At 39.3% G+C, this 18956-nt stretch overlaps 1 protein-coding gene across 5 annotated transcripts in view; it reads left to right on the plus strand.

Moving 5' to 3' along the window:
- The first annotated feature begins 10229 nt into the window (after positions 1–10229).
- LOC118273290 (otoferlin) overlaps positions 10230–18956 on the plus strand; it is a 194821-nt gene continuing 186094 nt past the window's right edge. For 3 of the 5 annotated variants that reach the window (XM_035590223.2, XM_050704329.1, XM_050704331.1), the window contains exon 1: positions 10231–10504. In XM_035590223.2, coding sequence (XP_035446116.2) covers positions 10426–10504 — 79 coding nt within the window. In that variant the 5' untranslated portion in view covers positions 10231–10425. Of the gene's footprint in view, positions 10505–18956 lie in introns of all 5 variants that reach the window. The other 2 variants (XM_050704330.1, XM_050704328.1) reach the window with 1 other exon arrangement.

Genomic DNA, 18956 nt, shown 5'->3' on the forward strand with positions numbered 1-18956 from the left:
TTTAGTTGAGACCTATGAGTTGAGGATTATGAATAATATTTCCATGGCCCCCATTTACTCTTTCAATAAATACGCACATTACCTATTTAAAAGGGTTTTATTTTAACTGTAATAAAATATTTTTATAAGAGAGTCTGTCGAAAAAGTTACCGTTTAATATATACTTATAAATACATACATAATTATATAAATGTAAACATACAATTACTTAATTATAGGTATTAAAATTTTTGTGTTTAATATATTATAATTTAAATATAATATATTTTAAAATATTCTTTATATAAACTGACTTTTTAGACAGACTCTAATGAGCCACTTGCATTGCATATTTTATATAAATGCTTCAAAAAGTCTTGATTCTGTCATTGCCTGCGCAAAAGCCAAAAATTGGGTCCAGTAAGTATGAAGGGCGCGGAGAATTAAAATACTGAACTCTGAATGACCCCACCCCTTTTCTGCTTTACATAAAAAATATCTACCTTCTGAATAGGCAATATTATCTTGTCAACAAGTGTATCAATTATTTTTAACTATGTAGATTAGAAATCATACTACATACAGCATTCTATGAGTTGTGTTATTACTACTAACTCGAACAATCTAGTCCACTAGCCACTAAAACCAATATTTTCCCGTCGAAACAAATCACGTCTAAACCACCAGATCTAGTGGAAATTCCACTAAGTTGGCAACACTGCAATCTCAAAACCGGTACAAAACACGAACTCCTGTCCCGCGCCTATACATATACTACGTCACTATAAATACAAAAATAGTAATACAACGTGCATTACGTACCGCAGCAATGACATAACATTCGTTTGAAGCCAGCAGTGTATACTGCTCACTAAACATTATCATGGCGAACTAGATAATAGTATAATACTCCATCGTTCGATAGATAAGCGCTGGCGCATTGCAAAATATGCATCACATGACGTGATGACACATTAGCGCGTCTTTTATTTATTTATTTATTTATTCAATTTCCATATAGATTACATTACAATATACTAAGCCCCACAAAACCGTTTTAATAGTTTGACTGTGGGGTCGCTGTCGCTTTATTGTAGGATAGTTTATTGTAGATAGTAGGCCATGTAACTTAATAAACTTATTTTGCCTTTCGTTATAGGACAGGTCTAGGAGGAGGAAACGCCCGGGTGTCATCACTGCGAGGACCGCCCGGAGGACACGGTGGAGCATACGGTGGCGGTGTGCCCTGCATGGGCTGAACAGCCGTGTCCTCAGAAATGTGGTCGTCAAGCGTTGGTTCAGGCCATCGTGCGGAGCGAGGGGGTGTGGGATACTATCTCCTCCTTCTGTAAAGCAGTCATGCTAGCCAAGGAGGAGACGGGGCGCGTGAGGGAATGAATCTCCTTACGCTCCAGCTGTGGCGAGAGACATGGCAAGACCGGGATTTGGGGATCGCGCGACGAGCTTCGACCACCGTAAGTGCGGGTCTGCGCACGGTGATCAAAGGTAGCTCGCCGCCCGACCAGAACTAAATTCGTGGGGGACGCGTCGCGTTCCGCGTGCGCCTTAAAGAGTCATCAGACCACCACAGGTAGAAACCTCGAAAACAACACCTATGACGAAAAGGAGAATGATCAAATATCGGCCATGTTGCATTTTAATTTTTTTTATTTATTAATAAAGGTTTACCAACAGCTTCTGTATAAAAAATATTAAGTGAAGTAAATACATATTAGTTTTGGACTTATACAGTCGCCAATTATAGGTTAACCAGCATTTAATATTAAGTGATAATTTAAAACTAAGAGAAATATGAATGAATTTATAGAAATATACTACTATAAATTACAATAACAAAATTAAAAAAAATTGACTTAATACAATGAACAATACAAAAAAATGAGATACAACTAGATGAGATCAATTATCTAACATTGACATTACAAGTTTAAGTAAAATTAGTAATATCACTTACAATAAAATTTATTGTGAACTAAGTTGTGAGCTGCGACCTCCGGGATTCAAGGACTTGGGCTTTAAAAACCTTCATGGAGTTATAATATACGTCTACATCTGGGGCGGATTTTGTCAAGGACTTGATCTCACGAACGAGCCTATTGAGAAGTGAATTTACACCTAAGTTCGTATTAGATACTCGACTATGGAACAGATATATAATGGGATATCTGGGCAACTTATGGGGCACCCTTAGACCTATTTGTTCAATTAGTTTGCCACAGTCTAATTTGTTATTTACCAGTTTATAAAAGAACATAAGATCTTGCGTCAGTCGACGGTTGCACAGAGTATCCATACCATAACATTGAAGACATTGTTCATATGGACACCGGGGAGATATATCACCGAAGGTCCATGCTAAATGCTTTGTGAAGACTCTTTGGACGCTTTCTATTCTTTGCGAATGTACTGCGTAGTGCGGGTTCCATACTACACTGGCAAACTCTAGGTGGCTACGAACTAAAGCGTTATATAAAACGATCTTTGTTCTCACCAGCCTAAACCCTCTGGTGCTCCTCTTAAGAAAACCCAGAAGCCGTGCCGACTTTGTAACAACGTTATCGATATGGCTTCTGAAGTTAACTTTAGTGTCCATGATGACGCCAAGATCACGAACCTCATCTATAGATTCCAATAAAAGTCCTCTTATATTATATGAAACACTATTGGATTGTTTTTTCCTTGTAAATCGTATATGGCTACATTTTTGTACGTTGAGTTTCATGTGATTCAGATTACACCACTGCTCAATTCTATCCAAATCCTCCTGAATTAAGGCAGAGTCATTATGCGAAGTTATGGTTTTTTGAGGGTATTTTGAGATCGTCGGCAAATAGCAGGTATTTACAGTGGTGGATTTGGTCACTGATATCATTAATGAAAAGTATAAACAGGACTGGAGCAAGATGAGAACCCTGGGGAACTCCTGAGTCAGCATAGTATGGGTAGGATTCATAGCCATTAACAACAAGAATCTGTGATCTACGCGATAGATAAGACGCAAACCAGACCAATAGTTGATCAGTCACACCATTGTATTCAACCTTGTCGAATGCGCTGCTAAAGTCCGTGTAGACGTATAGCATCCAATGCCTCTCCTCCTCCATGCGGCGCGGGTGAATTTTATATCGGAGTTATTTTAAAAGCTTCTAAGATGTTTATTGAAGTTTATGATGTCAAAGACAAAATTGTCAAGAGTTTCGTCACATAAAGAGACAAACTCTTAACAAGCATTAATTTCGACCCAGTTTGATTTGTAGACATATCTACTTTTTTAGATCATTTTAAGAGGAATAATTCTTTCATACATATAATTTTCGTATCTTGAACCATTTTCGCAGCGACGCAACGGAAGCTTTAAAGTCCACATTTTCCTCTATTTCTTCGCTCCCATAGTTGACAAAAAGTGACCATAATTTTGTCTCAAACAAATGTGAGTCAGCGAGTAATACGCGATTAAGACGCAAACCAGACAAAGTTGATCAGACACCTCAACCTTGTCAAAGATCTTTGCAAAAACCTCCAAGCGATTGTCAAGAGCTAACGTCACATCAGAGACAAACTCGACAAGGTTTGGCTCTACGCTACGACCAGCTTTAAGGCCATGTTGACTTGGTGAGATAATTTTGTCTATGTGACGAGTAATGATTGGACAAACAAGAGACTCAAAGATCTTTGAAAAACATAATAATATAGAAGTAGGGCGGTAGTTCTTTACATTTGCAGGATCTCCTTTTTTAAAAGCCGGGACAATTCTTGCGCATTTCCATGCGTCAGGGAAGATTCCTTCGGCAAGGGAAGAATTATAGATAATTTGCAACGGTAAGGTGAGCTCACGGCAACAGCGTTTTACAAATAATGGTGGTATGGAATCTGGCCCAGCACCCTTTGATGCATCTATTAGCTTAAGTTTGTTAAGAATTTGATTTTCTGTAAACTTAATAGTGCTTATGGCTGAAACGGTACCAGGGAATCGATTAAAAGTATTATTATAAGTAGTGGTTGGGTTTTGACTGAAAACAGTGACGAATTGATCAGCAAAAAGGTTAGCGATATCTGGACCACTGCTAACTACCTTATCGTTCATATACATATGTCAGCTGGTATGCAAGATTCTCCGCGGCGTTTATCTTTTATGTATCTCCAGAAAGCTTTGTGGTTTTTGGGAATATATACAATGTGATAGGGGTGAGACTTCTAACCCGTTAAGGCTGAGTACTACATCTAATTTTATCGACAAAAGTCGGGGGTCGAAGGGGTCGAATCCCCTCCCCCTAAAAATTATGGCTACACTTCGCTAAACTTTTTTTGATATCAAAGGTTGTATTCGTCGTAGAAACAAAAAAAAACAACAAACGGTAGCTAATAACCTTGGCTAACTAATTCATTACTTTTTTCATATGTTTGATAATGTTTTGGTGAGAAAAAAAATCATTTGTGAATTATTTTTACCGAAAAAATCACTATTTTTCAATATTTTCAATTAGAGGTTCAACCCCCCATATTATTTTTTTTGTCGATAAAATTAGATGTAGTACTCAGCCTTAACGGGTTAGGAGTCCCACCCCTATCACATTGTATAATTTATATTTGAATATATATAATTTATTCATTAAAATGTTATCGTTTATTTTATGTATGAAATTATATGTAGCAAAAAAAAACACATGGCATTTGTTAGTATGTTAGATAAAAGTTACTTAACTGACACCAAAGCCGGCATGGAAGCGAATCAACCATTGAAATGACATCTAAATTGTCATTAAGGATGGGGATTCGCTCCGAAAGACACCGATTTAATTAAATATGGATTTATCGTTTTTGATTCGATTTATTTCAAGTAGTTAGAGGATACTATAAAAATCAATACAATAATTCTTAGTTACTTGTAGACTAAGACTCAGTTATTAGTTTTTCAGACCTAATCACTTTCTTTACTCAATATAACGTATCTATATTTTATATTTGGGGTGCATGCAGAAAACCTCCCCGTCGCTATTCCTTTTTGGAAACGTCCAGGGGAAAGGGTAGGCAAACAGAGGAAGTCTCATTGTACCTATTAATAGCCCGGTACACAAACATTTTCCTAATATGGACAGTTTTAAAAATTGCATTTGGCTCCATACCTACTTTGTGCAATGCAATCACAGCGATTCACTTCTCTTTATCACCCCACTCCATTTTAATATCGCAAAATATTGTACAATGTATTGGCGCCAAAATGAGAAAACACAATTAACCACCAATTAACAATCGTATAAAAATGGCAGATTCGAAATTCAAATGTAATATTTTTTTATTTTTAAGTGTAACAGTATTTATGGCCAGACTAAGTAGGTATATTTAATAGATAAAGCATTTGTAATCGATTCAATTATGTGTTCCAATTTAAAATAGGTATCAACATATTTGGTTCAGTTGTTGCCAGCCCTAGTTGTCAATATTGTCATCATGAGCGTTTCAGTCGTCTCAGTATTTCGGAAAATACCTGAATTTTAGTTTTTACGATTAAAATATTATCAATTGTTATAATGCTGAGTTGAATTATCTTTCATTGCTAATGTAACAGCATTTGTAAGAGAGAAGATTTAACGTAGCTTTCAGGTGTTTGTTATTGTTGTGATTAAGTGCGAATTCAACTCCTAGATTGTTTTCCTCATGTAGAAAGAATTTTCAGCAATATTCATTATCCATGGTATCTGGTGCAACACGAGCTTTTTCAGACCATGATAGTAAAAGAGTTCGGTATCAAGAATAGAAAAATAGTGGTATCGTAAATGTACACCATTATAACAATAGGCGACATAACCTAAAAATACTTACTTAAAATTAAAATTTCTCGAATCTGCAACGCTATTGTGTAATAATATTTTTACTACATGATCTAAACTTGATTACCTATATTTGGTGTTGATTTCATTAAGACGCAATCATAGTCAAACTCCCATAGTATTTTTTTTTTTTTAAAAACGTTGCCCTACATTAGGATTTTCTCCTGTGTCGTGGGTGCGTTTACAAACATACAAGTTCACATGCACATAACACCCAGACCCGAAACAACAATTTGTGGATCACACAAAGAGTTGCTCCGTGCGGGAATCGAACCCGCTACCCGTTGCGCGGCAACCAGTTGCCCAGCCACCGCACCAACCGTGCAGTCAAAATGGGCATTCTTCTTAAAGAATTTGGCAGCACCATCAGTTTTATCAACCTTGAAAATCAGGAGAGGGACTCTCAATGAGAAAACAATATAATTATAACCGCGCGAATTAAAACTTGTAACTATACATTTTATTGACGAACTAGCTGTGCCCGCGACTTCGTCCGCGTGGAATAGTTATTTTAGGCATTATATTTATTTTTGCAAACAACTTTCTCAGCTTCATAAATTATAGCTGTTACCCACGGTTAATTTGTGCAATGAAAATTCGTGATAGCACTGGATTATGATTATAAGGAACAATCCACACTCATTTCTATACTATATGTGTTTCCACTGTTTTCCGGATACTTGCGCCTATAGGTTGGGTAACCGCCACCCCGGTTTGTGTTTCAGAAATAAAATTCCTAGGGTACTTTATAGATGGGCTCGCTACATACGCGTTATAGCAGTGGTAAGTCCCCTCTTTGAAGAGTGGCTTAAGAGGCGTCACGGCGTCCTCACCTACCGCCTGACGCAGGTACTTACTGGACACGGAAGTTTCGGTTGGTACCTGTTTTGAATTCGGCGGGAGGAAACACCCGGGCGTTTCGTCTGGGTGTCGTCATTGCGAGGACCGCCCGGAAGATATGGTGGAGCATACAGTGGCGGTGTGCATTGCATGTGCTGAGCATCGCCATGTCCTTAGGGATATGAATGGCGACGGTAACCTCTCACGTCCGGCTCTAGTTCAGGCCAAGGTGCGGAGCGAGGGGGAAAGGGACGCCGTCTCCCCCTTCTGCGAAGCAGTCATCCTAGCTAAGGAGGAGGCGGAGCGCGTGAGGGAACGATCCTCATCACGCCCCAGCCGCCGCAGAAGACACTCCGGGCGTCGAGGATCGTGTGACGATCCCCGGCCACCGTAAGCGCGGGTCTGCGGACGGCGAGTAAGAGTAGCTCGTCGCCCGATCAAAACCAGACCCGTGCGTACCGTGCGTCGCGTTCTGTGCGCGCCTCAAAGAGCCAGACCACTACAGATGGGACCCAATAGGGCTGATGCCCGATCCGGTGCTGCAGACAACGTAAAAGATATATGAGATACCGGGGCTCCGTCTCAAATCAGAACGGGGTGATTTTTACACTCCTTCTCGCTTCACCCAAGGCAGGAGTAGCAAACGGATGATTTTCCCCCCTCAAAAAAAAAAGAAAGAGTACTTTCTAGAACAAATGTTTTCTTTCATACATGGTGACGCAAGGTTATGAAATCCTTAAGGACCATATTTTTATGACAATAAATTGAAGAATTGGATTTTTCACTATACGTAGAATCTGGTTGTACTTTGTTAGACAGCCACAATAAAATGTGGGCGTGTGGTAAACCGCTTTTTTGCCATTCTACGCTGTAAACAAACGCTTTCGATGGTCAAAAAACGTTTTACTTCGTTAGTAAGACTATAATTTTTTTAAGTATAGTTACACCAGGCTCCGCGTCGTTCGCAAACAATGCCTCTCCTCCTGGCAGCGTCGTGTTTCGCACATCATGCGGCGCGGGTGAATTTTATATCGGAGTTATTTTAAAATTGTAATATCTTCTAAGATATTTATTGAAGCTTAGTGATGTCAAAGACAATTTTGTTCACAATTAAATACTCTTACGGCGCATTCCAATAAACTACGGATCGGTAGATATGCCTACGAGCCGTAGAATTTTGACACATTTTGTATGGAGCTTATGTCAAAATTCTACGGCTCGTAAGCAAATTTACCGATCGGTAGTTTAGAACGCGCCGTTAATGAACAACACATTTATTTTGATAAAGATTAATATTTTTTCGTTAATACAACTCTTAACAAATAATGCATTAATTTCGACCCAGTTTGATTACCATAAAAACGATTCTAGTAAGTTAATCCGAAAAGATAGACATATACTGTCGCGGACTTTTTTTTAGATCATTTTAAGAGGAATAATTCTTTCATACATATAATTTTCGTATCTTGAACCATTTTCGCAGCGCACGCAACGGAAGCCCTCAAGAATTAATAATTTACCCCGTTTTGTCCACATTTTCCTTTATTTCTTAGCTCCTAATAGTTATAGCGTGATGTTTTATAGCCTATAGCCTTCCTCGATAAATGGACTATCCAACACAAAAAGAATTATTCAAATCGGACCAGTAGTTCCGGAGATTAGCGCGTTCAAACAAACAAACAAACAAACAATCAAACAAACTCTTCAGCTTTATAATATTAGTATAGATAGGAGCATAGATAGCCGAAAACATTTTGGTGGCTTTTGAGTCAGCCATATGCCGTATTCCATAGGCTAGTTTCCTACTCAAATTCAATACTTTTTTCGAAACGTCAAAAACGATATTTTCTATGAACTTTGTATGAAATACTCTATTATGACGTCATCAAATTTTGACGTCAAATAGCAGACTTATTTCTAGAAATTTAGCTAGAAATAATCGAAAATTAAGTAGTTCATCAAATTTATGAATGAGAGTGTGATTATTTTTGAATATTTTATTGTATTGAAAAGTTGTAATAATCTATTTTTGACCGAGGATACGACTGAATAACTACCCAATTCGGCTAGTTGTTCAGTCGTTGTATTGCAAAGCACCCCTTTTTTTTCAGGGGGAAAATCATCCAATGACTTCTCTCGCCAGGGCAAAGCGAGAGGGAGTGTCAGACTCTTACTGACTAAAAACCACCCCGTTCCTACTCCTGCTTGTCGAGCCGGAGCCCCGGTAAACCCGCTAGGTAGTCCGCAGCTCCAGATTAAGCATCAGCCCTACTGGGCCCCATCTGTGGTGGTCTGATGGCTCTTTGAGGCGCGCGCGGAACGCAACGCGCCGCACGCACGGGTCTGGTTCTGGTCGGGCGGCGAGCTACCCTTGCTCGCCATCCGCAGACCCGCACTTACGGTGGCCGGAGATCGTCACGCGATCCCCGACGCCCGGAGTGTTTTCGCGCCGGCTGGGGCGTGAGAAAGTTCGTTCCCTCAGCGTCCCGCCTCCTCCTTAGCTAGCATAACTGCTTCGCAGAAGGAGGAGACGGCATGCCAGTCCCCCTCGCTCCGCACCATGGCCTGTACCAAAGCCGGACGCGAGAGGTCGCCGTCGCCGATCACTTCCCTGAGGGCACGGCGGTGTTCAGCCCACGCAGGGCAGACCGCTGCAAAGCACCCCTAGTTTTCTAAATAGCAAGTCGTTATTTAAAAACGCAGGTTTTACATAGATATTAAATACAATTTAAACGCCGTTAACAGTCTACATTGCCAGTTAGAAAGATAGGAATCGGTTCTGATGGCCTTGGGGTCTAAGACGCCCCCCTCTCATGTATGAGGGTGCTGCGGCGAATCCAACCAATGGCAAGTACCAATGTGACGATTTCCCATAATAATATGTACTTTCTAAAGCATGTTTGGACACCACTGAAAACATCGTGAGAAAACCTAGGCTTATAATTTCTAACTATAAGTTTAAAATCGCAAACCCGCTTAGAGTAAGCGTTTTAAATCTTCTGAAAAAGAATCAAACCTGTTGCCACTCGGCAGTTGTCATTACTACCATGCGTCAGCTTTTTAAAAGTCAGACATTTGAAACCTTAAACAAAAAAGTTTACGGGATTGAAATCCTAAAAAATAAACTGTCAGATAAAGATATAATTTGTAAAATTAATTCCCTCGTGTATATTTTAATTAAACAAACAGTAAGTAACCCTAAAAAAGCAATCAGAGCAGGATGTACACGCGCCTAATTTGTACTTCAACCCGTAAAAGTACGAGCGTTTAATCTAACAAAATATACTTATAATACATTCAATAACGCGTTTTGGACAATAAGAATTGTTTATTGCAGGTATCAGACGCGAATGTCATTGTAATTCATGTCACCCATTATTCAGAAAACAAATGTTGTAAAAATATGACGCTCTTATAAATATTTAATGCTTGTGTTGTAGGCCGTATTGGTTCCAGCACCTGTGTTGGGCTTATTGAAACACGGTACAGGCGAGGCCTGAGGTGCAGGCTTTGGCGGGACGAGGGAGGTTTGAATATCCTCCCGCCCTTCAGCAAGCCTCGCCATTCCATCGGCGACAGCGGCCCGAGCCGGTCGTGTCCTAGCGTCTCGATTGTCGCGAGAAAGTTCCGTCGCACCTGGTCGGTAGCGTTGCTTTTACCGCCAACGGGCCATTCATTTTGAATGGCCCCGGGTTTCAAATTTTCCCTGGGCTCCCTGTGAGCTCCGTTCTGCTCGTGGTTTATAAAATCTACCACCATGGCGCTCGTCGTCAAATTAAATCGGTTTAAAGTATTAAAGTGTAAATATGAGAAGTTTGCGCGGCTCGACTTCAGAGGTAAGTATCTAATATTGGGTTTAAATTATTTTTTATGGTTTGAAGTTATTTTTTTATATTTTTGTTTGTTAATTTTGTTACAATCTTATTTTCTTTTAATTATGTTAAGATTTGTTTTATTGTTTTACTTTGTAAACTTATTTTTTGTACTGTACTTACTTTTATACTGTAAAATTACGTGTTTAATAAATTATTTTTAATCATCAGCCTGGTTTTAATTACGCTAATGCAATGTGAGGTACAAAGGCAAAATTATTTTTACCACATTATTAGCATGAAACGTTGAAGGTCGTCGGCGTTGAAACGCCATAGAAATTGCGGTATTCCTTTGTTTTCCTGTACAAGTCCAGTTTGAATGAAATCTATTTTTCCTGACATAGGGAGGGGGTCAAGGAGATTTTTAGAAGATGCGAAATATAGATTTTAGAAGCTAGCTCACGTATGTTCGTCAAGAATCGTGTTATAAACCGTTGGTGAATCCCTCCGCAATAAGGGCCTCTGAAATAATTTATAAAGATACTGTAGCCACTCCTTAGTTTATTACGGTAGCCTCTAACCTGTACTGAGACAAGATTTTCGTGTTAAAAACCTTCGCTGAGACACAATTTAGCTGCGGTAGTTTATTCGCCTGAAGAGTAATGTCTTGGTCATTACACGTATTTTCTCGAAAAGGGTTGGTAGGAGCGAATTTTCAGCTGAAACACAATTTAAGATTAATTAGTAGGTGCTACTAAGGGAAATTCTGGGTCGACAAACAAAAAGCTAATTTGACTGATTAGGGGATCGAACTAGGGTTAAAGACAAGTTCGTTAGATACATTTTTGTAATCACTGTTCTAGACCCTCTCTATTCTTCCTGCGGGTGCAGTGACAGTTGGCAGTCAAAGGATTACATATTCACAGAGACCAGACCAGAAGGTTCTACTAAAACTAATCTGCAACATTAATACTACGATTTCCTCCTGTCCCTCTTATGTTGTAGTTATCAACTCAGAAATCCTCACTCAAGTCTTCCTCAAGTGATTATATGCTATTACTAGCTTTTGCCCACAGTTTCGCTCGCGTGGAGAAGTATTATTGTTAATGTAATTTATCAAATACCTTTCTTAGGGGATGCCTACGTCATACTAGCTGTATACCATGTAGGGTCTAAGCCCGATCGGTTTAAAATTGACAAAGTTTCATACAAACTTTCATCCCGTATTTTATCCCTTTGGAAGTAGAATTAAAACCCTTTCTTAACGGACACCTATGTTATAACATCTACTTGTATGCCAAATTTCGACCCAATTTGTCCAGTGGTTTGGGTTGTGCGCTGATACATACTACGTCAGTCAGTCTTTGGGTTTTATATATTTAGATTAGGACTGAAGAGAAATGATATAGGGTTCCTAATTCTTTTGTCCACATGGACGAAGCTAAAGATGGAATGTTATTCCCATTTTCAACAATCCCTCCCAAATTTTATAGAATCCCTAAGCTAAGATGAGGTAGACACTTAATAGTACAAGCAAGCGGTTAGTTTAGGTGTTGTGTCACGTTAAGTACATTTTTGGTTAAGAGATGGTTTAAGAGTTATTGATTTTAAGGAGTGGAACAAAACTTATTACGTCTAACGAATATTAAACTGGATAGTAAGTGCAAAATGTAGCTATCCCTTCGGGAAATAGGCGAGAGGTAATTTCTGTTTTAGATCGAGTTTCCCGTGAGGCCAATGAGATTTTTTATAACCTATTTCATTGATTGACTTGTTGCATCGTGACTGACTCTTGCCTTTTAAGACACTTGCATGAGGGTGCGGGGTCAAAGCGTACTAACGGCAATGTACGAATATGACATTTTTCGAGTTTTATATGCTTTCTAAGCATATTTAGACACCACTGACTAACGGTGAAGGAAAACATCTTGAGGAAACCTGAGCTTATATTTTTTAATAAAAATTATAAGTTTGAAATCGCCAACCCTCATTGAGCAAGCGTGGTGATTAAAGGTCATACCTTCTTCATGCGAGAGGAGGTCTTTGGTCAGCAGTGGCCACTTATAGGCTGTTGGTGATGAGTCGTGACACATAAAAACAATAGAACACATGGCCGTACAACTAAGGCGCATTTCCGCCAGAGATGTGCTACGTAGCTACGCTACGAAGATGTAATAACTGAACTGTGAAACTATGTGACCGTTTCCACTGATACTAAGCTATGTAGCCATGCAAAGAAGATGTGCAGCTCGAGTATACCATGTATATAAAACATAGCTCAACTGAGTCCGTTTCCACCAGTGCTATGCTACGTGTACCAATGAATATGATTGATGGAAGCCGAACGCATCCACAGAATACGTTGTTGTGCGTGCATAGCATATCACTGGCGGAAAAACAACCTAAGACGTCGATGGCTTTTACATAACTGTAGCTACCTCGTACCTAGAGCTTGTTCAAGAAAACAATAGTCTAAGGCCTAAAGGATTTTCATAAGCCCTGGACCTAAGCTACTTAGAATTTAATCAGTTTCTTTATAACCGTCTTGTAACAGATTATTTCTTTTGTGGAAACGTCAGATACCAATTTAAAAAAAAAACAAGTAGTTTGTAATATAAAATGAATGTAAATTACTTTCTTTGTACTTTCATTACTCGAGTTAAATTCAAAACGACTTCAATGTAATTTTTATGATTTCTCCCTTTGTTAAGAAATTCAACAGAAGTAAATGTATTTTTATTCTTTATTATGAACGTTCATTATTATTATTTGATTCGAATGTGAATTTAAAAAGTAATGTTAAGTGGGATTATTGTTTCAAAATTATTTTGACGGTCAAAATCTTTCGACTATGGGTTCGTTTCATAAAACGATGGTTCTACCGGTCTGTCGCAGTATCACAATCCGATAAATATTGTACAGCGGTTTTATCACACCTAACGTACACTTTTCACTGTTTATGCTATGTTTCTCATGTAATTAGAGTTGGAACTATGTATCCAGATACCGAGCTCAATTCGAGATTCCTAACTTAATAATACTCAGCCTTTTCATTTTCTTTTTTTGAGGGGGGTGTATCATTCAATTAGAGATGAGGCGAGAGGGAGTGTCAGACTCTTACTGACTAAAAACCACCCCGTTCCTTCTCTTGCTTTGGGCCGGAGCTTCGGTAACCTGTTACGTTGTCCGCCATTCTGGATGTAATACTCAGCCTGGACCACGAATTGACCTCACGGAAACGACTAATAAGACAGTCTTTGTTTTTTAATTTATTAAAGGAATGTCTCTTATAGACAATATCACCCAGTGCTTTTAAAACAACAATAATAACTTCTAACAAATAAAACAAAATACAAATAACTATTAATGGTTTAAACGGTATGGTCTACGAATTTATGGTCTACACGTCAATTTGTATAATATTATGACCCTATCATAATTGGGACTGCCGAGTGGTCACAAGTGCGACTGCCGGAGAAGGGGTCTCGGGTTTAATTCCCGGATCGGGGAAAGTATTACTTACTTGGCTTTTTTCGATTTTTCGAAAATATCTCAGTAGTAGCACAGAGTCTAGAATTGTGCCCGGTATATGGCAATAGGCACACCCCCTGTTACATAGGGCTTATAATAGAAATGGTGAAAAGTGGGTGTACATTATATAGCGGCATTAAGTGTCGTAATGTACAGCTCTGCCTACTCCTTCGGCGATAAAAGGCGTGACGTTGCACAAATTGGGAAAGCAAAGACAGTCTTGAAAACATATTTTTATGACACGTTTGCCTTTGTGATACAAAAACATTACGTTTTGATGAGAATTTTTTACTTACTTTTACTCAAAGTATATAATACCTACCTAAGGTATGGGCTCTTTGAAAGTTACAAATTTAATAATCTTTTCACTTTACGAATATTAAGTAGGACATGCACTCTAAGCCTTTTATGATTATAATATAGATACATAAAAATGTACATATCTATTTGAATAATATTGTTTTATACATTTACATAAAATAATACCATGCTTGTTGATAGGTAACTAAAGGGATAGGCATTTTTTTATTATTTTGAGGGGGTAAATCATCCCATGGCTTCTCCCATCCTGGGCGAGGCGAGGTATCAGACTCTTACTAACTAAAGGCCACCCCGTTTCTACTTCTGCTTTCTATAAGTCTATGGGTTCTTTCAGGGTTTGTGCCAAATGTCTATGCTGTCAATAGTTTTTGCGTGAAAGATACACAAATATACATACATAATTATATATGGATGAACCTAGTATAAGTACATACCTACATATATCCTCTTGTTCTCCAATATTAGGACTAGTGGCGTTTTTTTTTTTTTTTTTTTGAGGAGGAAAATCATCTTATGACTTTTGGGAGTGTCTGACTCTTACTGACTAAAAACCACGGTAGGTAGTCCGCAGCTCCGGATCAGGCATCAGCCCTACTGGGCCCCATCTGTGGTGGTCTGATGGCTCTTTGAGGCGCGCGCGGAACGCGCCGCACGCACGGGTCGGTCGGTCGGGCGGCGAGCTACCCTTGCTCGCCGTCCGCAGGCCCGCACTTACGGTGGCCGGAGATCGTCGTGCGATCCCCGACGCCCGGAGTGTCTCTCGCGACGGCTGGGGCGTGAGGAGGTTCGTTCTCTCACGCGCCCCGCCTCCTCCTTAGCTAGCATGACTGCTTCGCAGAAGGAGGAGACGGCATCGCTCCGCACCATGGCTTGTACCAATGCCGGACGCGAGAGGTCGCCGTTACATCCCTGAGGACACGGCGGTGCTTGCAGGGCACAGCGCCACCGTATGTTCCACTGTGTCCTCCGGACGGTCCTCGCAGTGATGACACCCGGGCGTTTCCTCCCGCCCAATCAGAAACAGGAACCTACCGAAACTTCCATGTCCGGTAAGCACCTGCGTCAGGCGGTAGGTGAGGACGCCGTGGCGTCTCTAAGCCACTCCTCAAAGAGGGGACTTATCGCTGCAATGACAGCGAGCCCAGCCCTCGGTTGCGACATCGTTGCCGCCATTCCGCCATGAGATCGCGCCGGAGCTCGTCCCGCCACGCACTAATCTGGCGCGGCAGTGGAGTTTCGCCCCGGCGATGCGCGTCGGCGCGCAGACTAAAGACGCGGGGACTAGTGGCGTTGAGGTTACAATTCTTTATGCTTTGATTAAGTAACAATTTAAAAATGGAGACATTGAGGCTTGGAAAATGGAAAGACTGAAGTAATATTTCACTATTCTAAAGCATCAATCATAAATAACAATGCTTATTAGCTCTTTAGATTAATGTTTTAACAATCTTGCTGCACAGTTACAGAAGTGGGTTAAACAAAAAGGGGGGAAACAGTTGGGAGTTAATTTAACAGAGTTAAAAACTTAGTGACTTAACAAACCGGTAACATGGACTGAACAAGCTGGTTAACCCGTAGATGTAAATCTGTTCACTACTTATTAAACTTGATATTTAAGTTGTCTGAGTTTACCCAGGCTTCAAGTAGCTGGATAGACGGCTAGCCTAGAAGAACATTGTTACATTCTAAGAACAGTCAAACTTATTCTGACTTGCATAAACTTAAGACTTGAATGCCTTGAAAATCGGAGCAGTCAGCTTTCGCTTTTGTTTTCGGCAGACGTCAGCGCCAGTGATGCTTAAAATTCTGTTAGTTGAATAAAGGCAGTAGCAGTAAGTAGTTATCAGAAGTTTTTGGTCTTAACTGGTAGTGACAAGAAGTTATATTCATAAAATTCTATATTATACGGTTATCAGGCTTTTGGACCAACCTGAACCTTTTAAACTGCGGTCTGAAACCACCTGTCAAGCGGGGACATTATGGTAAACCCTCTTTTATAGATGAAGATATTTTTTAAGGGGGCGGGGGGGGGACCATTTGGTATCTTCTCCCGCCTTGGGCGATGCGAGACAAGACAGAGTGTCAGACTCTTACTGACTAAAAATCACCCCGTTCCTACTCCTGCTTTTTGAGCTGGAGTCCCGGTCCGCTAGGCAGTCCACAGTTTCATGTCGGAGATGAAGACCATAGTATGATTTTTACGAGACCAGGTCCTATACACCCATTGGTCAGCTCTTCAGGGTTTATTATCTAACCTGCTTATCAAATAAATTGTCAATCAGGAAATTTCACTTAAACATATCCAATCTGCAACTTCGTGCCCAAAAATACTATTTACTATCACTCAACCGACAATATTAGTTTAAACAAACTACCAGAAATTGTGGGGTGTCCTCACAATTTCTGGTAGTTTGTTATGATAACAGATAAGAATGGACTTCGTTAGTGTTGGAAATTCTCTGGAGAGTCAGCCCTAGATGTGATACGATCCGTTGTGTGAACACGACCTATTCAAATAATATGACCCTTATCTACCCTGGCTTAGATAAATATTATGAAGGAAATGTAGCTACGTTAATACGGTGGACCCTAAATTACTTATTTTGCTTATTATAATTATTGTTATTCACTCTTCGGTGCTTGAGTCCCTTTCTCAGCATTATCGGGAAAAAGGTTATAAATGCAGATTTTGCGAAAGTTTTGCACTGTTATGAAATTGTGCAGTAGGTAATCTTATAGGTTCTTATTATATTAAGCTGAAGAGTTTGTTTGTTTGTTAGAACGCAATAATCTCCGGAACTTCTGATCGAAATTGAATAAGTAATTATTTTTGTATTGGATTGTTCATTTATCCAGGGAGGTTATAGGCTATAAAACATCATGCTACGATTAATAGGAGTCGTGAAGAGTAAGTGAAACCGCGCGGAAGTAGTAGAAGTACTAGTAGTAGTAAGTAGTAGGATATCTCCTATGTCGTGGGTACATATAATTTCAAACATACAATTTCACACACATATGCCACTCAAACGCGGAACAATAATTTGTGGATCACTCAAAGAGTTGTTGTCGCATGGTAGTCTAACCCGTGATACGATGCACGGAAGCCTTTTGCCCAGTCAGAGCGCAGTGCATTCGTATAAAATATAATATAATGAGCTAGGCTCTAATATTAAGTGTAAGCTCATTTTATACCCATCCACAATCCTCCCACGCTTAAGTTAATGAAAATATATTTAAAAACTCAACTCTTTCTCTACATCGCGTGAATAAAATATTACCTCGCCGGAAGAGGTAAAATAATTCATTATGACTTTAAAAACGCCACGTTTGCAGCTTTTTTTTTTAATAAAAATAGATAAGCTTTCAAGTGAAATAAATGATAATTCTTAAAGAAAATATTCGTAACAATGCTGCCTTCTAAGGCTTCTGGGTACTTTTCTCATTGATATGCTCTTATAATTAAATACTAGGTAATTTTTAGATTTATTAATTATTTCCACATATTTATGTAAACTCATCTAAAACTACATTTTTTAATATAAAAATAGGAGTCGACCAGTTACGGGGGCATAGTCCAAGCTACCAATGGTTAGGGCTCCAGAAACAGAAACCATACTATACGTGCCGTTTTAAAGAGAACCTTGTGCATCAGGCCTCCTTGATCCCCCCGCCTAACACCAGCCTTCTAAGATGGATTTTGAGGCTATTAGGGATAAACCCGCCAGCTTCCTGCGGTTTCCTCAGTAGCCAACAAAGATCTCATTTTTTTTAAAGGCGCGAATATTATCCAATTACTTCTCCCGCCCTAAGCGAGGCGAGGAGAGTGTTAGACACTTACTGACTAAAAACCACCCTGTTCCTACTCCTGCTTTTAGAACCGTAGCCTCGGTAAACCCGCTAGGTAGTCCGCAGCTCCGGAAGTTTCTGTACTGGAACAATGTTTATTTTACCTTACCAGTATACCAAATAACTGACGCATCTGTAGGTACACATTAAACAAACAGTTTCAATTTGGCTAAGGAGATAGCAGGCAACAGGCAATACTCTAAGGTGTAGTAAATTATGTAAACATACTATCACATTATTGTTTCCTTAATACATATTCACATACATACACAAACACACGGCTTGGTCCCATGAGGGTTGGCAGAAACTACAGTGTTCCTTCTACGACCCTTACACAATAGGGTAGATGACTATTATTTTATTTTAATGTCCATTTTGTAGATTATTTTAAAATATTAGACACGAATTGGAAGATGTATCAATTTCAAGAATTGCAGTTCTCGGTAGATGTTATATGTAGAAATGGCGTACATATTTGCTCCCACTCCTAAACTTTATTCGCTTTATCTATATGTATAATGGTATCTCATGACAAAATAAACAATGTCGTGTCTAATATTATTTTTTCATTACCTACCATAAGGACTACGTCATTCTCCCTATTCCAATTAAAAAAAACTTCCATTATTAATTTAAAAAAAAACATGACTTTAGACAGTTAGTGTTGGAAACAATAAATATAATTGTTTTCAAAGTTAAAAGTCAAAATCAGCGGTAATGTACAAGGAAAAACACTGTTTAAATGTATGACAGTTGAAACAAAGCTGTGACCATACAT

This window comes from Spodoptera frugiperda, chromosome 25 (assembly GCF_023101765.2).
Source record: "Spodoptera frugiperda isolate SF20-4 chromosome 25, AGI-APGP_CSIRO_Sfru_2.0, whole genome shotgun sequence".
NCBI classification, from domain to species: domain Eukaryota; kingdom Metazoa; phylum Arthropoda; class Insecta; order Lepidoptera; family Noctuidae; genus Spodoptera; species Spodoptera frugiperda.